At 43.2% G+C, this 25,579-nt stretch overlaps 2 protein-coding genes across 3 annotated transcripts; one reads left to right on the top strand and one right to left on the bottom strand.

The window, feature by feature from the left end:
- Window positions 1-440: 440 nt before the first annotated feature.
- LOC115658657 (cytochrome P450 2K1-like) lies at window positions 441-22,275 on the bottom strand. 2 transcript variants are annotated; one of them, XM_030577926.1, is made up of 9 exons: window positions 22,227-22,275; window positions 6,354-6,516; window positions 6,007-6,156; window positions 5,114-5,274; window positions 3,281-3,454; window positions 2,690-2,831; window positions 1,882-2,069; window positions 1,113-1,254; window positions 441-669 (listed from the first exon to the last, which is right to left on the bottom strand). In XM_030577926.1, exons 1-9 carry the CDS (start codon window positions 22,239-22,241, stop codon window positions 482-484), a joined length of 1,323 nt encoding a protein of 440 aa, XP_030433786.1. In that variant the 5' UTR covers window positions 22,242-22,275; the 3' UTR covers window positions 441-481. The 2 variants fall into 2 exon arrangements, with proteins under 2 accessions (XP_030433786.1, XP_030433787.1); XM_030577927.1 differs by lacking the exon at window positions 22,227-22,275 and adding an exon at window positions 9,684-10,380.
- Window positions 21,764-25,579, top strand: LOC115658658 (cytochrome c oxidase assembly protein COX19). Its single transcript, XM_030577928.1, has 3 exons — window positions 21,764-22,011; window positions 23,682-23,793; window positions 24,979-25,579. Exons 1-3 carry the CDS (start codon window positions 21,930-21,932, stop codon window positions 25,064-25,066), a joined length of 282 nt encoding a protein of 93 aa, XP_030433788.1. The 5' UTR covers window positions 21,764-21,929; the 3' UTR covers window positions 25,067-25,579.

Here is a 25,579-nt window from a genome sequence, read left to right as displayed (position 1 = left end):
AGGCCGAGAAGGTACTGGGGTTGCAGAGGGGCAGCCCCAAGGGTAGGCAGAGGCAGCAGGTCCAACCCCCCCCTTGCCGGTGATGAGTGGCATTTACACTGCAGTCTGCCCCAGTGAATGGGGGCTAGATCAAGACTGGCAGTAGCCATAGTCTGAGGCGAGGTGGGGATATAGGGTGAAGGTTCCCTGGGGAGGGGAAACCCAGATCTGTGGAGGCACTACCAGGGGGCAGCACAGTGGCCTGAAAGGGGTACCGGGATCCAGGAGGGACTCGGGCCCAGTGGCAAGCAGAACACCGGAGGGTGCTCCGGAGGCTGGAAATGCTAATTCTCCAGATGAACAGCAGGAGGCGCCGCAGGGGGGAATCTCACCCCGTGACACTCTCCATTAATTATCTTTTGTTTTTTGCATCGTTGCAATCAAAGATCCAAATTCAGACATCAGCCATGGACAATATTTATTGCATTCAGTTACATTTCAGTTATTCACGGGGCACAGCACAAATCAGATGGGGCATTGGGTTTAAGGTAAAGCCAACGTCAGCAGTGAGATCTAGATCGGCCTTCACCACCCCTGGAGGGGGCTGGAAAATAAATTTCCGGAGCAAACCCGCAAAGAAGAGAAAAAGTTCCATTTTGGCGAGTCCTTCTCCAACGCAAGCCCTTCGTCCTGTAAAGTTAACCAACATGTAGGTCAGTGGAAGGACAGTCAGCAAGGCATGGCTTGGTCAGTGCCTTTGTCTGAGATCTTTTAAAATGTATATACAGACTGTAACTGCAGCCAAAGGAGCTAGCCGACACCTCCGCCCCCCCCCCCCCCAATCTATATGTCAGAAGGGCTGTTTAAAAGGAAATGGTTTCTGCCCATTCAGGAAGTTGTGAGAAACTGTGACCATTCCAGGTGTCTGGAGGTTGGCAGACAAAGGAATGCCAGTGTCTACCTATGTGCTTTGGATGACTTGTACCCAAATTTCCCAAAGTACCATCACATGCCTCATTTCCAGGTGCCTCATTTCAGACATGTTTGGCCTGGTTTTCAGAGGTGCCGAGCATCTGCTGCTCCTGCTGTACAATCAGCATAACTACAGACTGAGCACAGGAAGTTGTTGTTACCTATGGAGAATGGTATAAATGCCTCCTTCCTAGTAAAGCTCCCGTCAGTGTCAAGGAAGTGGGAAGGGTTGAACTGATCTGGTGTCTCCCAGTGCGATTTGTCCTTCAAAACTGAGGTCAGCAGAGGAATCACTTCTATTCCCTGGAAGGAATAAGGGAAACTGGCAGGTGCAGCAGCCAGTGGTCTGTGGTGGTCACTCTCACAAATTCAACTCTTTCTTCCATGCAAGAAAGTAAACAGTGGATGGATTTCTGAGCAGGATTAACTAGCTCTACAGGATATTTCCTTACTCTGTGGAATATTTAATCTGGTAGATTCACGTGCATAGAAATAAACATCAGAACAGGAAGCTATAAGCATTGTTTATGGATGTTTAGTAGCCAGAATACATGGTTTTTGATACTGAGACCGGTTAATATTCCACTTCTCCCTCCTCATCTCATGAAATAAAAAGTGATTTCTTTCCTAAACGTTTTCATTCACCCTCTGAACAAAGATCCAGCACAAACTCTGTGCTCAGATAAGCAAATGTAAACCCAGAGTAACTTCACTGACAGCAGTTCAGTTACTCTGGATTTAAACGGCTATAACTGAGTGTAGAATCTGGCCCAGAGTTGCACCATCCGTTCTGGATGTAGCACAGATGGTAGAGGGAGGGATTAAATACTGAAACACCAAACGCCAAGACTTCTTACATTTATTTTCTTACTAGTTTTTCACAAAAATGCATGAATATTTGCCGTTTCTGTTGCCAGCCTCAAAGCTTACCTTTGGGATCATATAACCCCTGAAATTTACATCGGTGGAAGTTGAACGTGAAACACTCATTGGGACGATATTGGAAAACCTTTGTATTTCATGTATCACTGCATCAGTGTAAGGCAGTTTTTTCCTGTCCTCCAGCATGGGCATTTGTCCTGGCTCAATTACCTGATCCATTTCTTCCTGAATCCTTCCTTGAAAAGGAAAAAAGGAGATGGATTCCAGTTGTCAGGGAATGCTGAGAACACATTACCACAGGCTGTGATCTCACTTTGTCTTGCAATCTCAATAGGATTAAATTTAGCCGGGATTTGGATGGCACTCCTCAGTAAAAAATCTGCATGCTGCATCAATTAGTGCGAGTGGGTCTGTAGGTCCCTCAGAGCTATTATTGGGCCAATGCAGAGTTAGGGGGTATTGTGGTAAATCCCATGCCTGATTCTATTCTCACATCAGTGTCACTCCACAGTCTTCAGTGGAAGGGAGAGCAGACTCCAGCCCACCATCTCAGATAAAATGGAAAACCTATAAGTTTGTTATGCTGGTGTCACCTGATAGCTTGTAAGAGAGTTTTGATGGGTGGAGGCTTATGGAGGCTTATAAACAGAAATGGAATTCAGCTTTTCTTGTTTGCTTATGTATTTCAGTTAAGATTAGCTGAATGAAACCTCTTTGTAAAGCTAGATGTTTTCTAATTTAGCACTTAATTTTTACTCGAGTCTCAACTGCGGGAACCCTGCTGTCTGCCTTCTGTAACTGGAGACTTGATTAGGTATTTAACAGACTTTTATAAGAGATTAGTTCTTAGTCTTACCCTGAATCTCTGGGTATTTCATCATCAGAAGAAGACCCCAACGGACAGTGGTAGATGTAGTCTCAGTGCCAGCAGCAAAGAGGTCCAGTGTTGAGAACAGAAGATTCTCATTGTGAAAGTGTGTGTGAGAATTTCTCGACTCCTTCAAAACATGCAAAAAATGAACATTAGTTCTACAGCAAGTGATACAGATGACTTTAGCTTTTGTATTTTTGTCATCTTTGTTCCAGTTGTGTATGGATATATATATTAGGGTGAGTTTACCACTTTAGTTTATTTTATAGGGAATAAAAGGGATATATTGTAGACCAAACACCATGGAATAGAAAAGAATTGGTCATGCTGCAGGTATGCAAGGAGTGCTGGATAGGTCACTTCATTAGTGATTTCAATAAGCCTACTTATAGTGTAAGGTACTGTTCAATGTGAGTATGGGTAGGAGGATCTAGCCCTGGTCTAGAGTATTCTGATCACAACAAATCTGTGTCTTCACATCTCCTGTTCCCTGCCAGATGCTCAGCATTAATAAGTGAAGTGAAAGCTAACAGAACGGAAAGATGCAAGTTAAGATGAGAATTAGCTTTAAAGTACCTGCTGTTGCTTCATCAGAAATGCATCAACAAAACCTGTTAAGTTGTTTTCATTAAACTCCTGCCTGTGTTCCTTAAAGAACTTCTCCAGAAAAGCATTCAGCTCATCTACATTTCGTAGCACGGTCTTTGGGGCTCCAAACAGAAATCCAAGAGATGGGTAGAAATTATATAACTGGGAAAAACAAAAGGATTAATGCTCACCGGCATTGTGGTGAACCCATGTACCATCTTTATATAAAATGGGTGGAGTTGGCCTTCCGCATATCACACCATTTGTACCCTTAGTCTAATGGGCTCTGGCAGTGACCAGAGTTTGATTCTCTGAGAGCATGGAGAAGAATCCCCAGTGGGTACTTAACTAATTCATGTAATGTTTCTGATGTGCCACAAGCAATTCCTTTCTGACCCCCCACATGTGAACTATGGATGCCCGGAAGTTTCAAGATTGGAAGGTCACTGTATCCATGCTTTAGTTTGTACAGCCCAAACTGTTATGAGTGGTTATAAAGCTATTATGCCCTTTCTATTCAGCCCTCCATGTTTGCTCTCAATCCTTCTCCGACAACAGATTCCTCAGTTTGTTTATATGCGGCATAGAGAAGCTTTTCCTTTTATTTTACTGCTTTTCAGTTTCATTGAGTGTGCTGTGTTAGGTGAAATTCACTAATGGTGCAGAGGTCAGTGGTGAGGATGAGTCTTCACACTGGTCTGAAATAGGCCAGCATTCATGGCATGCTGCTGGGGTTATGATGGGGAGAGGCATGGGATCAATCCAGATGAGGGAGAAATGGCTCTGATTTCCCACCTAAGTAGCACAAAGGGGATAGTGACCCCTCCCCATCAGCTGGGGGATAGCAGCCACAAGGGCAGACCACAGGTTGTGGCGGTCAGTTTTCTCTCCCTCCCCTAAACCATCAATCGCTGGGTCTTTATGTGGTTAGAGTGAATGTCACTTCTTGTGAGTGAGTTGGGGAAAGGCCCCTGGGGTCTGTTTTCACTTGGCCCTTCACAGGTTGGTCCATTTCAGTCAAGTTCCTCATTAATCTGCTGTTTTCTTTTCAGGGAACATCCCCGTGTTGCAGCAGAAAGGAATTAAACCTTAACACTCACGCTGCTTCTTCCCGCCTTGTCTGCTGTGGACACTGAGAGCCACAGACCTGGAGGGTGGGGATCTGAGCACAGAACCAGACCAAAGAGCACCTGCCCTGTTGCACTCAGAGACCACCAACACCCTATAAACCAGCTAACTGCCCAACCTACAGCCCATCCCCATCCCATCCCAGGAGGCTGGGAGAACTAACAGGAGCGACTGAATGTCTCAGCAAAAGCTGCTGGCGCAGCAGGATAGCTTGAGGTGAGAAAATCTAGTATGTGGTGATTCTGCATTGGATCTGAGTTACCAAATTCTGTCTGGGTTGGTCTGGAAGAGGCAGCCAGAATGCACCGTCATGCAGGAGGCAGCCAGAGTGCTGCTGCTAACACTCCCTGAACACAGAGATAGAAGCCCAAAGGGCTGCAGGCAGTTGTGCACCCATGGTAGCATCGGGTAGCCGGGATGAGGAGTTAGGAATATACTGTTTCTCCTTAAAGGACAACAAAGGGCTACTGCAGAGCGTGGGCTCATAATGACCCGGAGGCATTCCGTCTGCAACTGCTGTGTTCTAAAGATTTCCTCTGGTCACCACTGCTTGGTTATGATGGTTGCTCCCTCTCCATACAACCAATCCCATCCCCTCTTCATTTCTAGCTATTAAACCCAGCAGTTAGCCCTAAGTCTGTTCAGAGTGGGAATGTGTTAATAACCCCCTCCCCCCAAGTTAAAAATAATTACCTGCACCATAGGAGAGCCCAGCAACTTGGTATTTTCATTTAACAATTTCAGCAAAGCTAGAAATATGGGATCTTCGTATTCAAACCTCTCCCCGAACAATATAGAGCATATGACATTGGATACAGCACTGTTCAGTATCACCGTTGTATCAAAGGGTTTCTCTATGTTTAAAACAATTAAAATAAATTGGCTTTGGAATTGCACTCCTGCTGAAAACATCAATTTCAGCCTACCACACAGAGGTGCTCACTCTCAGATAGAAATGACTAGATTTTGTTTTCTCTAGAGCAGTTGACTAAGTTCTGGTACATGCTGAGGTAATGATGTGTAAAATTGCACATACAAATGAGTGTGAGCACAAAATCAGAACCTTGGTTATGGTTTCCCTTGAAAATGTTGTCCTTAACTTTTAAAGCTAAACAAGTTCACCATGCAGGATATGAACCAGGGCTACCCTTTTAGATGCTTAAACCCTCAATTCAGCAAAGTACTTAAGTATGCACCTCACTTTAAGCACATGAGAAATCCCATTGACTCCACATCCTTAGCTATGTCTATACTACCCAGCTTTTAGAGACATGGGTGTGCCGCTACAGCTGTGCTGCTAAAAGCCACGCAGTGTAGCTCCTGTTATTGGCAGGAGAGAGCTGTTCTGCTGACAAAAAAACTCCATCTCCGACAAGCGGCAGCAGCTTTGTCCTCAGGGGAGCGCTCCTGCCAACAAAGCGCTGTTCATACTGGTGCTTTTCGTCTGTAAAAACTTTTGTCATTCGGGGGGTGGGTGTGTTTTGCCAATCAAGTTCCAGTGTAGACAAAGCCTTAGGCTCATGCTAAATTACCTTTCTGAACTGGGGCTTAACTGTCCATTTCAGGATGAAATTCTTAACACTCACCCTGGTGAGATTCAAAATAGTTAATGAGGAAATTTAGCTCTTCAAGAATTCGCACTTCAATGGTTTTCTTTCCAACTCCAAAATCCCGTAGGGTAGATAAGGTGAATCTTCGCATTGTTTTCCATAACTCTCCGTGACTGAACACTATGCCTAAAATACAGGTGAACACATTGGTATTGAGTTTGATTAATGAGTGCTTGTAAAGTACATTTACTTCCTTGTGTGAAAGCTGCTATGTACTTTCAAAGTATTCTATGTATGAAAATGTGTAGTAACAGGATGGTTTCCTTTTCATAAGAATACACTAAATATGATCAAATTCAAAAACAAAACAAAAGCTTGTTTACCATTTCCGTGTGTGGTCTTCCTAAATATGGGTATTTCTGCCCTCTCTCCAAATTCTTCAGCATGATTTAAAAGGGCATCCTTAATGGTCTCATAACCAGCCAGCACCACTGCCTTTCTGGGTCCAAAATGTACAGTGAATATGTTGCCATACTTCTCAGAGAGCTTCAACATGTAAGTAAATATGTTAATTCAGAAACAGGTCTGGATCCCAGATGTAGCTAACAGTGTACAATCATCTGTGTACACACTGTCTGATCCACTGCTTTTGGCCCACAGAAATGTAGTAACCCCACAATCTTCTAAGCCTCTTATGCCTCTCACACCCAATGGGAAAAGTTCTGTCTTCAGAATACACTCATGGAATTAAGAACAGCTTTATACAGAGCTGAGGTCAGAATCCGGCCCAGTAAGAGTCCAGAGGGCCCAATTCTATGCAGAACTGAGCATCCTTAACTCCCATTGACTTCACTAGGACTTTGCAATGATTTCAGTAGGAATGGGAGGCATTCAGGGACATATTTTTAAAGGTATTTAGGCACCTACAGATGCAGATAGACACCTACTAGGATTTTCAAAAACACCCAGGTGTCTCACTCCCTTTGAATTAACCAGAAGATTAACCATTGCGCACAGTAGCATACACAGCATAGGTGTGGTGACAGGCGTAATCTGGCCCTACACTGGTTACATGAAAATCTTTGCACTGTATGTAAAGAATTAGCCCAGTCACTGCAAAATAAACGTTTTTCCTTCTAGCTTTTAAATACTGGCTGTAGAAGAGACCACAAAGTCCGAGGAGTTTCTTGTACTCATTCTAAAAGCCTCTAAGAATGTTTAGCTAATTGGATCATTTAGTGGGTAAAAATTCCAGCACCTCTTCTCTGCAAAAGAGATGTGGTCAGACTGGGCGGTTGCAGGGGACTGTAAAAAGAACAGGAGTACTTGTGGCACCTTAGAGACTAACAAATATATTTGAGCATAAATAAATGTTTTTGCCTTTGTTATAGCTGATCGGAGGTGAGTCAGATACTGTCCCCTGTTCTGACTGATTTGTGTCTTGGATGGCAGAGCGACCAGAGCAACTGCTATGCCACTGCCCTGCTGGCCCCTACTTTGAGGGGTGTGGCTGGAACAGCTTCAGTATTGTGCTCCCCCCATCTGTCTGTAGCATACACTCTCTTGTCTTATACTGAGCCGCTAAGGCCCAGATCCTCAAAGGTTTGTTGGTGCCCAACTCCCATTGATTTCAAAGGGAGTTAGGAGTCTAACTAACTATGAGGATCTGAGCCTAAGCTGCTTGGGGCACGGACCATGTCTTCTTTATGTGTGGCCACTTCCTAGGACAAAGGGGACCATGATCTCTGACTGAGGCCTCTAAGTGCTACGGCAGAAAGGGGACGTGGGCAAGACATCCCATGACCTGGCAACATCCAGCTGATAGAACAGCCCCAGGGCCTGTGTGCAACTAGGCATAGCTTAGAGCATACCCAAGTTTGCTCTAATTTATGCCGGGTGCTAGTCCAGCCCCAGGGTTTGGGGGCATAAAGGTGGTTTGAAGCCACCTTTGCAACCCTTTTTTGAGCTGGACTGAGCACAGTTCATTCATAGACTGGGATTCGGGCCAAGTTTTTAATTGACAAACAGATATTTATTAATATATTAGCAGCCAGCACTAGTGTCTCTACAATCGCAGTCCGAAACATTGCCACTCTCACACCATGACCATTATAAAATGCTGTAGCAGAAATGCACTGCATTGGGTCCTGTTGACGTATAATAACTTACCTGTTATCAATGGACTTGTGCATAAAGCATTAAAATACAATCGACAATATTTGCAAGAAACAATTTCAAAAATAATTCTATCTTTGGCACTTGTCTCTCAGTAGTTGCGAGGAGGATAGTGTTTCAGTCGTATCGAGGGTTATTTGGTGTCCATCAGATGCTGGAATCCAGCCTTGAGGCATATACTCCTGGATAATGTCACAGGAGCTCTAGGCTTTAATAGCTAGCTAAGAATGAATCATCTGTTACACTCCACAGCAGCTTTGACAATCTAATTGTTCACTCAGAATTTTATATCTAGTTTAAACATACTCTAAGTCATCTGCTCCAACACATTTCATCTTCTTTCGTATGTGCCCAGATGCTGATTTGCAATGCATTATGTACATATTGTAAACAGTATTTCAGATTACAAGAGGCTCCTGTTATTATGCAAGACAATTTGAATTTTGTTTTCATCATACGACGGTTTGAGAGCTTGGGAGATTCTTTGCTGTCTACTTTTTGCACAGCACCATACCATCAGTGGGCAATCATGGTAATTTGCCCACTTTCCTTCAGTTACTTCTTTGCATAAGTGTTTCTTGGCATCAAATCTGACTTCCTGCTGCTGACTTCTGTCTGCAACATGAATATTTCATGTGGTAGATTTGAAGATAGGAGGCAAACTGGTTGGCAAAATGAGTCAGCATGCTGTGGGATTCAAAAGAGCTTTGAAAGGAATTTCAATTGTTCACACCTCTTCCCAGGAACACCGCTGTCAAATTGAAATATATTTAAGCCATTTTTTTCCTGTAGGAAAAAAGTGTCCATGGAACTGCCCAAATGGAGTGAAATTAAAATCATGCACAAGAATCTTAAATATAGGCGTGGTTGGGAATTAGTCGATGGGAAGGAGAGGAAGACACCTGCCCACACCATCCTTGGATACCCAATACAATAGAGTACTTACCTAGAATATGGAGGACCCTGTCTCAAGTCCCTGTTCTACTTAATTCAGAGCACTGGACAACTGGTTATTCCAAGGTGGTGAGTGTGTGTCTCTCTCAATTTTTTGCAAAAATAATTCTTGTTTTCCTGCCAACCCTACTTAACACTGGCTCGGGGGAAGGGATGAATTTGCACTTGCCTTAGCAATAAACATCTAACGCTGGAAATAATCTAAAAATGAGCAAGTCTGTCTATGTTTGGAGTGATAGCTTTTTTAAAAAGGAGGTACAGCTCGGTCTATTTAATATATGATCCTTATCCTGCAATCAGATGTACACGAATGTGCCTTACACCCACCCAGTGTCTCATTAGATTAAATGGGGATTGTCACATGCTCCAGGGTTCACTCACATGGCTCTGACTGGACCATATTTGTGTGCGTGTGTGTGTGTGTGTGCGTAGCTATAGATACAAATTTTAAATGAGGTCATTTTTGTTTCCACAAATGGCACAATGCAGATACAATGACGTCCTCATTCACTAGATTTCCTTTTACTTCCCAATCAGCAAATATTGCAAAGCTCCTCATATCTATTCTGTCATATCTATCCTACCTCCATCAGCGACTGGAACGGCTTTTTCAGATCCACCACATTCAAGTTCCCGATGAGAGGAAGGGGAGGTGGCCCAGGAGGCAAACTGCAAATTGACTTTTTGGAGCGGGTCAAAAAATAAATGAAAGCCGCCAATCCACCTGTCAAACAGAGCAGCGAGCTGGTGCTCAGGTACTGCAGCAAAACCTTCACCGTGGCCATACTTAGCTCAAGGGACAGCACAGGGCGAGGTGAACAAATACGTGAGCATCTCATCTTGGTGCTTCCTTTTATAGAGGTGCCTGGACACACCCTGGGAATGCAGCTCTTTCATACTGAGAGAGGTTCAGACCTTTGTTTACTTACAGTCAGATCAGATTTTGTTGGGAAAATGGCAGCAAAAGCCCTGTTTCAAACATGGATTAACCTGGCTATTATCAAGCCAGGGCTCCTATTTCAGCCTCAACACTTGAGCAGGGGGTTATTTTCAGGTGAATATCCTCAGCAATGTGTTTGAGCACTCAGGAGAGTAAGGGCTGGCTCCTGCTCCCATTGAAGTATTGGACCCAGAATGGGAAAGGGAAGTCCCTTGTGCTGAATTTGCCCGTGGGTTACTCTGGTCCCTCGCTACCAGCCCTGAGCAGCAGAAAATAAAGTGGAAGAGCATAAAGACAGCCATACTGGGTCAGACCAATGGTTCATTCAGCCCAGTATCCTGTCTTCTGACAGTGGCCAATGCCAGGAGGAAATGGACAGAACAGGACAATTATCAAGTGATCTGTCTCCTGTCATCACTCCCAGCTTCTGACAGTTAGAGGTTTAGGACTTCCAGGGCACGAGTAGCATCTCTAACCATCCTGGCTAATAACCTATCCTCCATGAGCTTATCTAATTTTTTTCTAAACTAGGGTGACCAGACAGCAAATGTGAAAAATCGGGACAGGGTGGGGGGTAATAGGTGCCTATATAAGAAAAAATCCCAAATTTCAGGATTGTCCCTATAAAATTGGGACATCTAGTCACCCTATTCTGAATGCAGTTATAGTTTTGTCCTACAAAACATTTCCTGGCAACGACTTCCACAAGTCGACTGTGTGCTGTGTGAATTTTTCTTTGGTTTCTTTTAAACCTGCTGCCTATTTTTGTTGGTTTGGTTGGTTGTTTCTTTTAAACCTGTTGCCAATTAATTTCATTGGATGACCCCTGGTTCTTGTGCTATGGGAAGGGTAAATAACTTTTCCTTATTCACTTTCTCCGCACCATTCATGATTTTATAGACCTCAATAATATCCCCTCTTAATGGTCTCTTTTCCAAATGGAACAGTCCCAATTTTTTAATCTCTCCACATATGGAATCTGTACCATAGCCTTAATCATTTTTGTTGCTTTTCCAATTTTAATATATGTTTTTTGAGATGTTGTGATCTGTACACAGTATTCGTGGATGTACCATGGATTTGTACAGAGGCATTATGATATTTTCTGTCTTATTATCTATCCCTTTCCTAATGGTTTCTGAAATTCTGTTCATTTTTTGACTGCCACTGCACATTAAGGGGATGTGTTCAGAGAACTGTCCACAATGACTCCAACATCTCTTTCTTGAGCGGTAGCAACTAATTTAGACCCCATCATTTTGTGTGTATAGTTGGGATCATGTTTTCCAATGTGCATTACTTTGCATTTATCAACCTTGAATTTCATCTGCCATTTTGTTGCTGGTTTGTCAGCTGGTTTTGTGAGCTCCCTTTGTAACTCTTCGCAGTCTGCTTTGGACTTAAGAAGTAGGGTGCAGCGATAAAAGCTGCCTGCAACACTTGCTGTGGTGTGAGGCCTGTGGCTGGCTGATGCAGTCCCAAGGCAGGACGGACCCAGCCAGGAAGGAGGCAAATCCAAGCTGAGTGGATGATGAGTGATTTGGTGCATCTCACAGGCAGCCTCAGCCTATGGAGTTGCTACTGGCAATTGCATCAGCAATCCCCAGCTATATTCCCAGAGGATAGTCCAAGAAGTGATGCTCCCCTCTGGTGCAGCACCGTGCAAAAGCTCATTCCATTCCTTTGTGTCCAGTGGAGTGAATCTAGCTCTCAAATTCATTGGAGACATAATGTATTCTGCAAAACAAATTGTTACAAAATAGCCCGAAGCTATTGCCAGGGGCCAAGACAGGAGCCAGTTTGGTTCTATATAAAATATTCTCCAAATCAGGGCATTTTTCACGTTGGCTGTAGACTCTGCTTGATTATTAGGCCATGCTGTAGTCGACCCCTGTAGAAATCTTTAATTTTAATAATACTTTTGCTAGGGGCCTCAGAAGCCTCAGGGTGTGAGCTGCTTGGATGAGAAAATGCTGATTATTTATTAATAATAAAAGTACATCAGCCAAAGGCAGCTTGAATCAATAAACTCTAACCAAATTAACAAAGGCGACTGTACATCCCTGTCCGCTCTTAGATGCTTATTATCAGAGGGGTTTTATGGAAAAAAAAGGAATAACCCTAGGAAGTGTAGACTCCGGTCAAGGTGTGCAGAAAGAAAGAGGGAAGATATGGATAGGAAAATCACTCAGAAGATTTGTCAAGCCATTATGCAAGCCGTGCTGAGTTTATTTCCTTTAATGGACCTTCCCAAAAGTACCCTTTTCTGATGGATGGAGCTCCCATTAGAGACATCTATGGTGGCCTGAAGATATGTGCTGACGGATCCTACTAACTGTTGTCTTTGCTCTCTCCACTGTAGTAAGTGAAGGCCCTGATAAAGGCCCAGTATGAGGCCTGAGGCCTGAACTAAAATAATGGCCAAGACTTTGCTAACATAAAGCAAAGTGAAGCTGTGAGCCAGAGGCAGGCCCTGCTCACAGAAACTGGCAAGGAAAGGGCTGATGCTGCAAGAAGATTAAGAATTAATATTAAGATAAATATTAAGAATATGAGGAAACCACATGGACACAGTTGGGTTCCAAATATCCATTTTTACTAATGGTACACAAACATACAAAGTCTAGCTATTGCCCTGTTAGGGTTCTGATGGCTTCTGCAATAGAAGATAGGAGACCCACTAAAGGGGTCCCAAACTATTTTAAAGGATAGTACCTGATTCCTAACCACTATAGTTACATTCTGTAATTACACAGTGCCAAAACCTTTCTCGGGCAAAACTCCTACTGACTTAAGAACCTGTAGTGTGATTCTTCGATAAGTGCAGACATAGCAGGGAATGATTATGTGAGAACTTTTGCCTTACACAATCTGCAACGTAATTGGTCCTTAAATGCAAGAAGTATAGATGTTAGTAGTAGGAAAGATGAATATAAACTGTGTAGCGTGTGGCATGAATTGGAATTGTGGTATCAGCCCGTACCTAAAACCTGTGTCGGGCCTGGCCAGCCTGGGCAGAGAGCTGTCACATGCCTAACGGAATCACCTGAGTGAGGAGTTGGATTCAAACTGAGATTTTTGGACCCCTGGGAAGCTGGATGAAGTATTCTTCCAGGACTGGATAAGGTGTTTTGGATAAGCTGAGTGGAAAGGCCTCAGAGGCAATCCGAACACATTGCTCCTCACTCTGCGAAGCTTCTTTTCCCCTCCACCATCACAAGCTGGAGGGGAGCATCAACCCCCAGGGACCAAATTTTACTGTGTGGACACGTCATTTTATCTGCAGTTTAGGGAAATAATTCATGCATTTCTTGTAGAAACTGGGCTAATAGATTAAACATCCACATTTACCTAATTTCTGTGTGCTTGCCCTGAGAAGGACATATAATCCTCTAATCGGAGATAGGGTAATAACAACTACAATAATAGTAGCATAATGCAGAGGGAGAGAGCTATTACAAGGCTGTAATTCAATCAATGAGTCCTGATAATGTAATAAACCAGGAGAGTGAACCTCAAGCAGCTCATATGCATCACAAGACTTTTCAGCCGAATTACAACCTGTAGTGATGTCTACCAGCCCATGCATTGTTATCTGAAATATATAAAGCATGGGAACACCCTATTAAATGTTAACATTTTAAAAAGACTTTGGTGTGATAAAAAGCACAATGTTCTTTGCTGTTATGGATTCCTTTCACCTTGATAAATGCTGATGGGGGGGCAAGAGGGAAGCTCTCAAATCTTGGCCTCTTTCCATTTCCTGTAATGGTATATTGGCAGAGTATATGAGATCCCACCTGTGTCTCCTTCAGCTTCTGTGCCCCTGTTATTTATTTCTTAAAAGCATAAGTGACTAATATCCTAAGTATCTGATACAAACTTTGTGGCACAAGTAAGTCATGTCATTTAACTGTCAAATCAGTCTGCTTAGAAAAGAAAGTCTTCAAAGTACTTTTGAAAATGATTATCTTAATGCAGATTTTCCAAGAATGCTAGCTGCATTTCCATGTTCTGTGCATCTGACATTTGGAGTCATGATATATTGTGTGTGATGGCTCTGTTAACTGGAAAAGCAAATGGGGTTCGTAAATTGCCTCTTGCACTAGGCTCCATAGGGAAACAAAGCTGGACACATGCAGATTCTGGGTTTGTAACAATCTTCCTATGTGCTTGCTGGCACTCCCTTCGCAACAAATCTCCTGCAGGAGCTCTGCTGCTTTCAGAACCATCAGTCTTGCTCTTCATTCAGTCTCTCATAGCCACAAAACAAACAGGAGATCCTGGGATTTCAGAACTGATGGGGGTGCCCATTATAGTTTCTGTTTGTAGTATAAACCATTGTTATGGATGGCAGAGATGCGACTTGTGAGACCTTAATTTTTGCCAAGGAGAAAAGACATTTTTCTTTTGATTGTTAAGAGTTGAGAAGTGATTTTTGAGGAGGTCGAATTATGAAGAGTTTTTCTTCGTGCTTTTGTGGACTCTAGGGAGACTGAAAGTTCAAAGATCATGGGATATAGGATCTTTCATCTGCAGGTTGCCTATTTAAATGGTAGCAGCTCAGAATTTTACCAGGATGGTAGTAACTCAAAATAATAGTCATCTGAGATTCAGTCAGAATCTATGTGAAATGAGCTAGTGGTCTCAGGCCACATTCTGACAGACAAATATCCATCTAGTCAGATATTTCTTTGCAGAGTTGGGTTCCTTGTGTTTGGATTAAGCAGTTTCTTCCTAGTCACTCCCAATTGATAATGGAGACAGAGACAGAGATACAACCTGTATCTTAAATGCAGCTAAGACTTTGGTTCAACTGACTCCAAAAAATGTCCCTATGTGTGAGTCCATGCAGGGAAGGGAGCATTCTTTAGTGGTTAGAATTGGGGATCAGGGTCAAAACCTCTCTTCATGGCTCTGCAAATTCACTCACTGTGTGACTTTGGGCAACTTTCTGCACATTCTGACTATTCTTTGTTGCTCTTTTCTCTCTTTCTCTTTCAATTCCTGGTGCTGCTTTGGCTGAATCTTGAGAGAGAATGATTCAGCATTTTCTCTAAGTTTGTGCAGTGCCAAGCATAATAGGACCCTGACCTGGTTTGCTTGTAGACTCTAACACAAGACAAATGTTAAATAACATAATAATACATATCAGAAAGCCCCACTGAGAACCCTGGACTAGCTGCAGTGTCAGGGCAAGGCTAGGATTGAATGGCCATGGATTGCTCTTTCTCTTGGGGGTGTTCTCCAGATCGGCAATAGGGAAAGCTGACAGTCTGGAACAACTTGCCATGGCTTTTTTTCTCAGCTTCTTCTTTCCATAAAGAATGAACATTAGTATCAAATTCATGTCTGATGTGTTTGTTCTTGTTCATTTGATTGCAAACACACATTTCTCGCAACTATTCCAAGATAAAGCCCTAATGTCTTTAGGAGTTTTGCCCAAGCCAGGACTTCATGATCTGACCTACAAAATATTATCAGATTAAGTACCTGGTATTTTGGATCTCTGTGTTCTAAGGCTGTGTCCCTGCAATGGGATGTGCTAGTGACAGTCCTGGGATCAGTGCAAGATCTCACTGGCATCCAAGCTAATGGACTCCAGTTCAGGATTTGGGTTCTATATTGTACATGAGCTTGGTAGCTATAAAAGAGTATCATAGCTAACTCTAACTGGCTGAAACATGTACACTTTCTGTGATACAGCGGCCCATTGGTCGTTCACTACTCTATGTCAGCAGCTCTTGTCAGGCCTCATATAGTATACCTCACACATTGTTGTCATCATAATCTGTATCTAAAAGGCATCATATAAGATATCATTGGAAAACTAATAACTCACTGATCATGAATATTCTTGTGTGATGTATGTATGGTCTGTGTACAATGAGTTATGAATATGTGCTAGAATTATGTTCCTAAAATTTGTTTGGCAAGCAATGCATAAGCACAGCCTGCCTTAGATAAAGTAAAGTGTATTTGATTGTCCGACCAGTCTGGTCATCAGGCAGACACAATAAAGGCACCTTTACATAAAAGGTAAACAAATCCATCAACCCTACTGAGTGGGGGAGATAGCCTCTTGCGGGGGTCTAAACCTCAGATGATAAACAATTGAATCTATTAATTGTAAGCACTATTACGGTATTATCAAGAGTACTTGTGGCACCTTAGAGACTAACAAATTTATTTCAGCATGAGCTTTCGTGAGCTACAGCTCACTTCTTCGGATGCATAGAATGGAACACACAGACAGGAGATATTTATACATACAGAGAACATGAAAAGGTGGAACTATGCATACCAACAGGAAGAGTCTAATCAATTGAGATGAGCTATCAGCAGGAGAAAAAAAACTTTTGAAGTGATAATTAAGATGACCCATAGAAGGTGTGAGGAGAACTTAACATAGGGAATAGATTCAATTAGTGTAATGACCCAACCATTCCCAGTCTCTGTTTAGGCCTGAGTTAATTGTATTTAGATACTCTTCCTGTTGGTATGCATAGTTCCACCTTTTCATGTTCTCTGTATGTATAAATATCTCCTGTCTGTGTGTTCCATTCTGTGCATCCGAAGAAGTGAGCTGTAACTCACGAAAGCTCATGCTGAAATAAATTTGTTAGTCTCTATGGTGCCACAAGTACTCCTGTTCTTTTTGCAGATATAGACTAACACAGCTGCTACTCTGAAACCTGTATTATCAAGTAAGGTCCTGTATGAAAACTGCTTACACACTGGTGATTAATATCATTGTGAAATGTATGTTTTAACGCTATATGAGGAATTATGGATACTTAATGATATTATACTTTAAAGTCTGTGATCAAACACAGGCAGAAATGGGTTTTCTTCCAGACAAGAAGGAAGGTAACCCATAAATTTAAACAAGATGTGACCAAAAAACAATGGAAGCCCCATTTACATATAAATCAGACGGGGGATAGGAAGTCCGCAGAAAGCAAAGAACAGCTTTGGTCACAGTGAGATTGGGAAGATATAACGAGAAAGAAACTGCCATCTTAGCATCCATCACTGGACAGACACAAGGGGCCAGAGTTCTTGCAAGCCGAGAAAGAAAGGTCGTTCAACCAAGAGGCTGAAGACTCGGGAACTGAATATAGGTGAGAAACCTGCTTAGGCAAAGATCATTCACCTAGGAAGACAAGGGAAACCAGCACCTTGTACTTCTGTGGAAGGCGTTGACTGAAAGTCAGCCATTGCTTGGAAGAAGAAGATCGGTAAGAAAACTACCTTGAACCAAGGCAGTAAATTGTAAAGTCATAGCCACTGAAAAGTATATTTTACTTTTATTTGCTTGTAACCTACTTGTATTTCTCCCTTGTACTTGAACTCCCTTCAAACCTCTGTCTTTTTGTTAATAAACTTGTTTTATTTTTAATCTAAAGCAACCAAGTGTTTTGTTTGAATTGAAGGAATTGTTAACTCCAGCTAAAGTAATAAACTGTATATTGGTCTCTTCAAATAGCAACAAACCTTATTACTTCTCTGAGTGTTCCAGAAGAGGGCTGGACACTTGAGGGCAGACGGTTTGGGGGAAATTTGGGACTGGCGGTGAATTAGGGTCACCTTACAAGTAGTAATCAAAGCTGGTGGAGAGCAGGGTGAGGCTGCTGTGTTGTAGGCAGGCTGGTAGGGTCAGAGAGAGCTTAACCTGGGCTTCCCAGAACACAGATATTCAGGGAACAGCACCCTTGTCTGCTGGCTGTTGGTGTCCGGGTTATGAGCTACAGTAGCAGAGTGTTTAAGGCACCTAGGGCAATAGGGCAAGTGGTGACAACCTCTCACAGGTCTGGGTTGAACCCCAAAATGTGACAATTTCCTAAATCTCTGTCTGTACAAATAAACACAAATTACTGTCAGAAAGTTTACTGAGCAATCTTTTTGTTAAAAAACAACAACAATTTTTCATTATTATTGTGGGTTATATAATCTAAAGAACAACACTAATTCAAGTAATGGGGGATCTTTTACATGTGCAAAGTAATGTAAACTGAAAGGTGAAGGTCCAGATTTTCTGAAGTAATTAGTGTCTGGAGATCTTCGGTTTTTGGGTGGCCAACATGAAGCATCAGAAAGTGGCCCGCTTTTCAGAAAACGTTGAGCACCTCTGCACATAAGGTGCTTTGAACTGAGAACCCCAAACTGGAGACACCCAAAGCACGAGTTGCTTTCAAAAATCTTGGCATTAATGTTCAGTCAGCATCTTCTTATAGCACAGCTATTTTAGTTCTTCTCAGCTCAGGGAATCTCACTTACCATATTTCTTAAAAGAGATAATGTGGGGAAAGCATTTAATTCAATATCATCGTGTTACTTTGCAGCATTACTTTTACAGAGCAGAAAGTATTGAAGGAACTAGTTAGCTTGATTTGCTCCTGGGTTGGCACTCCCTTTTTTTCACACTGGTTATCTAATTTTGGCTTCATTTTATACCCTTGGGAAAATGAACCACTAAACTGCTTATATGCAATTCTAATACAATTGGTATCTTTACTGGAAACTCTAGAAGATAAATTCAATACCGGCAATAAATAAAGTAAGTAAACAAAAACCAACAACCTCCTCTAGAACCAAGTTCAAGTTTGGGTCATTAAAAAGACTAACTGCCCTAAGTTAGATGGTGAATTATGTAGCAGGAGAACAAAACTTTTCAGGTGCAACCAAAAGACAGAGACATATTGTCTCCTGTTGATCAGGAAATAATTTCAAATGGGATCCTCAATGAGATTTTTCCCTTTGATCCCCCTTTCTCCACTTTCACTGTGGGGAGTGCAGGAAGGCAGTAATCCAGCCCATTAAGCCTGGAACTCTGAAACATAATTCAGGCAGTTTGGTAAAATCAGATACTTTGATACATCAATTAAAATCGTTCAGAAAAAGCAAAGCTTTTTGTTGTGTGTTTATTCCTCTGAGGCCCAGGAGGCATCACGTTGTATATATTTATGAGAGAGAAACATCTCCCTTTTATTGCTAAGTATTATAATGAAGTCAAGTGGAAAAGTGCTATTTACTTTATAATAAAAACATCTATTGTTCATAGGCCTGGAAACATAATAATAAATAAAATCTCATATTTCAAGCTGTGTAAAACAGTTGCTTATGCAATACAACTTTGTATAATTTTCCATTTAGAGTTTCAAGTACGGTAATAGGAAAACAATCAAAGCATAAAGAAAAAGCACTTTAAATGGTGCTGCAGGTAATATTTCTGTAATAGATTCTCTTAACAATTGCAACTGTTTTTCTTCACCCTGAAATATTTTCTACTTATCTCACTCATTTAATTAAAAGAAAGTCAACAGATGAAAAACCTGCTTTAACCAAATCTGGGTTAAATCAACACCATTTCTCAGTCTTGTTTTAGAATGAGAGCTGAGAATGTTCATACAATACACAGCATGCCATTCCCAGTAGTTGCTGCTGGTGTATTTATTTGACCTTTTGAAAAAAGGCTGTCCAGTTATGAACTACATAATTTTGCCCCATCTCTAAGCACCTGTGCTGTTATCAACTAATTAGGCTACACAGCATAGTTTACAGCTTCTCCATCCTTCACTAGACGGTATTAGCTCATTCATTTCTGAAGGTGAATTTTGTGCTGGAAAGTCCCTATGTAACACTGACAGGTCCTGGCCGTTGGCGGGTGGGATCCACTCTGTTAGCTAAGGCTGTAGAGCAGACTCGATCTCTCTCTAAGCGGTCGTCTTGGCGCCACTAGATAGGACAGAATACCACATGCAGGAGGAGTGTGAGTTACACCTGCTCTTGGCTTAGAGGTTAAATTGAGTGTGACTGAGCATGCTAAGGGTTTATGGAGGATAAGGAAGTACTTTGCTGAGATACACACATTTTGGGTGAAATCTTGGCCTTACTGAAGTCAATGGCAAAACTTCCATTGACTCAAATGGGGTCAGGATTTCACCCCTTGAAGTTTTTCAGAGCTTGACGGTCCCCTAGAGCAGAAGTTGTGTGTAACCTCTGCAGCCTTTTTCAAAGGAACGTCAACTCTTAAATCTCTTTATCTCAAAGGCTCTCAAAGCACTTCACCAGCGATTATATATTTATATTGCCCAGAAGGCAATTTTTTAAATTGAGTCCTCTTGATCTAATCCTGAGAAGAGCTGGTACACAACTCCTGCTTAAATCAAGGAAAATGATGAGTGCTCAATACCTTTCAGGATCAGGCCCCCTTTTACTAAATATGCCGGTTTGGAAAAGTACAGACAATAATAATAATAATACCGTTGATTCAGCAATTAGGTGGTTGGATTGTTACATAAATTCTGTTGAGTTGTCTCCACCAAAGAGCTGTTTAGACTAGTTTTTCCTTAATTCAGGCAGTGGATTAATTAAAAAAGAGAAGTGCAAACAGATTATCCTGAGGCTTAAGAATTAGATAACTATCTCAGTATTTCAGCAAAAAACCTTCCCTAAATAGATTCTCCACGGAGTTTGTTCTCATTTGTTGGATTTGGAATAACAGCTGAGGAAGAGTATGGAGGCATATTAGGAAAATAACTGATTTTATGAAGAAGAAAAGGTTCATTTCACTGAGATTAATTGGATCAAGTACAAGGGCATTTGTGGTCTATCTGGGTCCACAGAAAATCCACATACGCAATCTCCCCTCAGGGCCATCCTTCGACATACTCAGCCTTATGCAGCTGCATTAGGCACTAGAAAATCTGGGGCACCATCGGGACCAGGGACGGCCTTTTTGGAATGGGCAGCAGGGGCTTGTGCCTGGGGCAGCCCACCACAGTGGTCCATGATGCTCCATGCACACCGCAGCTATGCAGTGACAGTGCTGGTTCCTCTCCGGACCAGCACCCCCGTCAGCTGCTCTTGGTCAGTGGGCCCACATGAGTATAAAGGCCCAAATTCTGCTCCCTTGCTCAAAACTTGAGTGCTCCAGGATCAGCGCTTAAAGTAGCAAGATGGGAGGACACAGACCAGGCCAAAATCAATTAATCAATTGAGCCAGATTGGTGTGGTGCACTTTAAACCCTATTTTTAGAGCCCTGCAAATCCTCCGATATCCGCTTTATATCTGTGGACTATTTTTGCGGATCATGGATTGGATGGAGATACAAGCTTTGTATCCACGCAGGGCTCTACCTGATTTACCACCGCTGCTACTTACAGATTTTTCCAGACAGCAGAAGGGCTGAGGGAGTGGAACTCTCTCCCTAGTGTTAAAGAGCCCAAGGTGTACTAAGACAGGCCCTAAGGTGACCATATGTCCCAATTTTATAGGGGCAGTCCCAATATTTGAGGCTTTTTCCTATATAAACGTCTATTACCCCCCACTCACTGTCCCAATTTTTTACACTTGCTGTCTGGTCACTCTAACAGGCCCTGGCTGTGACTGGTGGGTGGTGAGCGCTCATGGGGAAGTGCAGAGAGGGACCAGGCGTGTGTGTTTGCATTCACGTTGGTCCCAGGAGCCTCGTGCCGCGGTCCAGGAAGGAGGCAGCTCCACTAGGCCAACAAACTTCAGTGCCCCCCCATGACATGAAGGTGGAATGGTGGTGTTACCATGGTGACACAAGGCATGGAGGTGCCATGGCAACGTGGGCGCTGGCACTGCAGTGATGTCATTCTTGGCACAGCCGGTGCTGGAGTCACTGTCAGATGATGTCATTGCACAGTGGCGTTGCCACGGCAAGGCCATTGCCTTGGGGCAATCCGGCTCACTTGCCCTGGGGGCAGGAGTCCCTGCGGGGGCGGGGCCAGAGCGGGTGGCTGGGCGGACTCCCGCTCGATTCGTTCGGTACTCGCTGGCTCCGGCCTGACTCGGCGCTCGGCTACTCCTCCTGGGCCAGCGGCCGATTCAGGTAGAGAGCCCGGCACCAGCACTGGCACCATGTCCACGGCCATGAACTTCGGGAGCAAGAGCTTCACGCCGCGGCCGCCGGACAAGGGCGCCTTCCCCCTGGATCACTTCGGTGCGCAGCGGGATCGGGCCCTTCCCCGCCCCCAGTGCCCCGGCCTGGAGTTAGTCTGACCCCGCCCCCGCACCGCCAGGCAACACCCCCCCCGGCCAGCCCGCCCCCTCCTCCGCCGGGCGATCCCCCCGCGCAGCTTGCCCCCCTCCTCCGAGTGACTGCCCCCCCGCGCAGCCTGCCCCTCCCCCTCCGCTGGGCGATTCCCCCGCGCTTACCCCTGGGGAGCTCATCCGCGCAGCCTGCCCCGATCCCTCCGCCGAGTGACTCCTCCCCCACGCAACCTCCCTCAACCCGGTACCCTAGTGCCCCCCGCGCAGCCTGCCCCTCCTCCTCATAACCCTCCTGCGCAGCCCGCCCTCCCCCAGCGCAGTCCCCTCAGGCCGTGGTTCCCTCCCCCCTGGGTGACCCGTTATCACAGCTCCCTGGGGGCCTGCCAAATTCACAGTCATGAAAAAGGTGCCCTGCACAGTGGAATCTGGTCTCTTCCCATGAAATCTGATCTTTTGTGGGCTTTTACCCTGTACAATACAGATTTCACAGTGGGAGACCAGAGTTTCTCAAACTGGGGGTCCTGACACAAAAGGGAGTTTTGGGGGGGGTCACAAGGTTGTTTTAGGGGTGTTGCGGTATTTCCACCCTTATATCTGTGCTGCTGTCAGAGCTCAGTGGCCAAAGAGTGGTGAATGTTGGCCAGGTACCCAGTTATGAAGGCAGTGCCCCACCAGCAACAGTGCAGAAGTAAGGTGACAATACCATATCTGTAAAAGCAGCAGAGAGTCCTGTGGCACCTTATAGACTAACAGACATATAGGAGCATGAGCTTTCCTGGGTGAGTACCCACTTTGTCGGATGCATCCTTACTTCTGCACTGCCACTTTCCAGCTGCATAGCTCTGAAGGCAATGCTGCCACCAGTAGCAGCGCAGAAGTAAGGATAGCAGTACCGCAACCCCCCTACAATAACTTTGTGACTCCCCTCCCCCTCACAACTCCTTTTTGAGTCAGAACCCCTAAAATTACAACACTGTGAAATTTCAGATTTAAATAGCTGAAATCATGAAACTTGTGATTTTTTTAAATCCTACAACTATGAAATTGACCAAAATGGATCATCAGTTCTGTAGGGCCCTACCTCTGTGGGACAAATTCACCACTCTTGGGCCTGTACTGTTGATCCCCATTGATAGCAAGCACAGTACTCAGCATTGCCAACTCTCCTGACATTGCACATCTTGTGATACTAGCCATCATCTCACAGCCTCAGCCCACATGAGAATCTCAGCTTTCGCTGATAAACAGAAACTCTCCAGCCTTCCTGGTTGCAGAGTAAAGATTGAAAACAGGACCCCTGAAAGGCTCAAACACCAGAAGGCAAATAAGACCTCATATTTGTTTGCCTTAAAAATCACAAGATTGTTATAAATCGTGTTTTGGGTGCTGATTCATGGTTCTTGACTGCATAGAGTTAATAACTGCTCACTCATAATACTTTGCAGGATCAGGTCCAGACTTTCATATAGGTTGGTCTGTGAACTCACAAACAGCTTGAGGGAGAGGTTCCAACCATATGCAGAACTGCCCATCTCCCTTACAATTTGTATCAGTGCTAGAACATCACTCCAGTTTTTTTCTTTTTTCTGTAATTGTTTTTAAATTTGTTTTCTGTTCTAGGTGAATGTAAAGTATTTAAAGAGAAATTCATGAAGTGTCTGAGAGAGAACAGCTTTGAGAATGCTTCGTGCAGACTGGAGTCAAAGGAATATTTAGAATGCAGAATGGAGAGGCAAGTAAATCTCTTTTAAACACTCGAGCAGATGAGTTTTCACTCCAGGCTCACTGGTGTGAGACTGGCACATGTGTGCATCATTGCCAGATTGTTGTTCTTTGAGTGCAGGACTGTATTCGCCTGTGGTATTGCAGGTGACTGATTTCCCTTTTTTTTTTTTTTTTCTTGTTGCTAGTTCCACTTGAAACAAAGGTGACCTTTTAAAGCTAGTTCCAGTGACCACACCCACTTTCGCTATCAGTAAGCATCAGAAGTGAATTCACGTAGGCATTCACATAGTGCCTTTCTTGAGTTATGGAAGTATGAAAAGTGCACCTATCCCCTTTAAAAACAGACTTGGAGAACCCTAACAGCATTAGCTCAAATTTTAGTTGTCACGGACTCAGACCTCTCCAAGGGCCGGTGTCACTGCGATATATAGCCAGTTCAGCTGCACACTGCTCTTTCTTCTCGTGAACCAATTTCCTTTGACACCTCAGTGACACTTGTCCTCACTGTGGACCACATCCGTAGCATGCTTAAAGTTAAAAAGTAAACCTCTTCCTGAGTTATTCAGCTGGGGGAGGGAGTATTGAAATTCTTTTTGAAGGGACATATGATGGTTTTCATGCCTCCATTCTAGTAAAATAGCGCTAGTTTTCATAGACATGCAGCATTTCACACTTAGCAGTTTCTACAGCTATCTTGGAAAATCAGCTCTTACTCTTATTGTGCATTTCCATGACTCAGCTCAATTCCTAAATAACCTATTGTCTTGCAGTATGGGATATTTAACACATTTAACTGGAAAAGCTCTGGCCAAACAACAGAGCATTTACTGGACATGGCTGTTCCTGAATTGATATAGAATATCAGGGTTGGAAGGGACCTCAGGAGGTCACCTAGTCCAACCTGCTTCAAAGCAGGACCAATCCCCAGACATTTTTTTTTTACCCCAGTTCCCTAAATGGCCCCCTCAAGGATTGAACTCACAACCCTGGTTTTAGCAGGCCGATATCTTGTGAGGTGTTGGGAGTTTGAGGGAGATGGATGGGGTATGCAGTTAACACTCTCTCAGCAGCACTGTCGGACCCTTTAAAAGTAAATATTGTTTTAAGTGACATTATTGCTACTGAATAGGTATTAATATTGCTAAGTTGGTAACAAAGCTCATTTTGCAGCTTATGCTTTTTTTTTATTTAGGCAACTTATGGCTAAGGAGCCATTGGAAAAATTGGGATTCAAAGATCTAACAGATGAGAAATCAGAAGCAAAGCATAAAAAATTATAATGAAGAAAAGACAACTCTACCTATGTATGGAAATCATGATGCTATTGTAGTACATATTGTACATTCTTTTTATATCTTAATATATTCTCTCAAGGGTTGGGGGAAACCAAAGCTTTTTATTCTAAAGTAAGAGCTCTGAAAGAATAAAAGTGCTTTCCTTAGAAAATACCATTATGTTAACTATTTCACAAGAAAAACAGTATTTAGTTAATTTCTTAGCATAGGCTTGCAGAGCAATAAGAAAAATTTGCATCAGAGAAAACAAATGCCATTTATCAACATGTTCTTATTCTGTTAGATAAATAACTCTTTGAAATAACGAAGATCCTCCAATGGGTCTAAAAGGTAAAATCTCTTGTTTGGACAAATTGTATTATAAGATGAAAAAGCTGGTTTTACTAGTAGGAGACTCGGGCCTGCTTTCTCTTCTCTATTAATTACAAGTGTTGTTCTCTTCCGTACCTGTGTAACTGGACATCAAAACATTATAATAAACTTAATTTTATTATTGGA

This window comes from Gopherus evgoodei, chromosome 10, assembly GCF_007399415.2.
Source record: "Gopherus evgoodei ecotype Sinaloan lineage chromosome 10, rGopEvg1_v1.p, whole genome shotgun sequence".
NCBI lineage: Eukaryota > Metazoa > Chordata > Testudines > Testudinidae > Gopherus > Gopherus evgoodei.
This window is presented reverse-complemented; position numbering and strand designations above follow the sequence as displayed.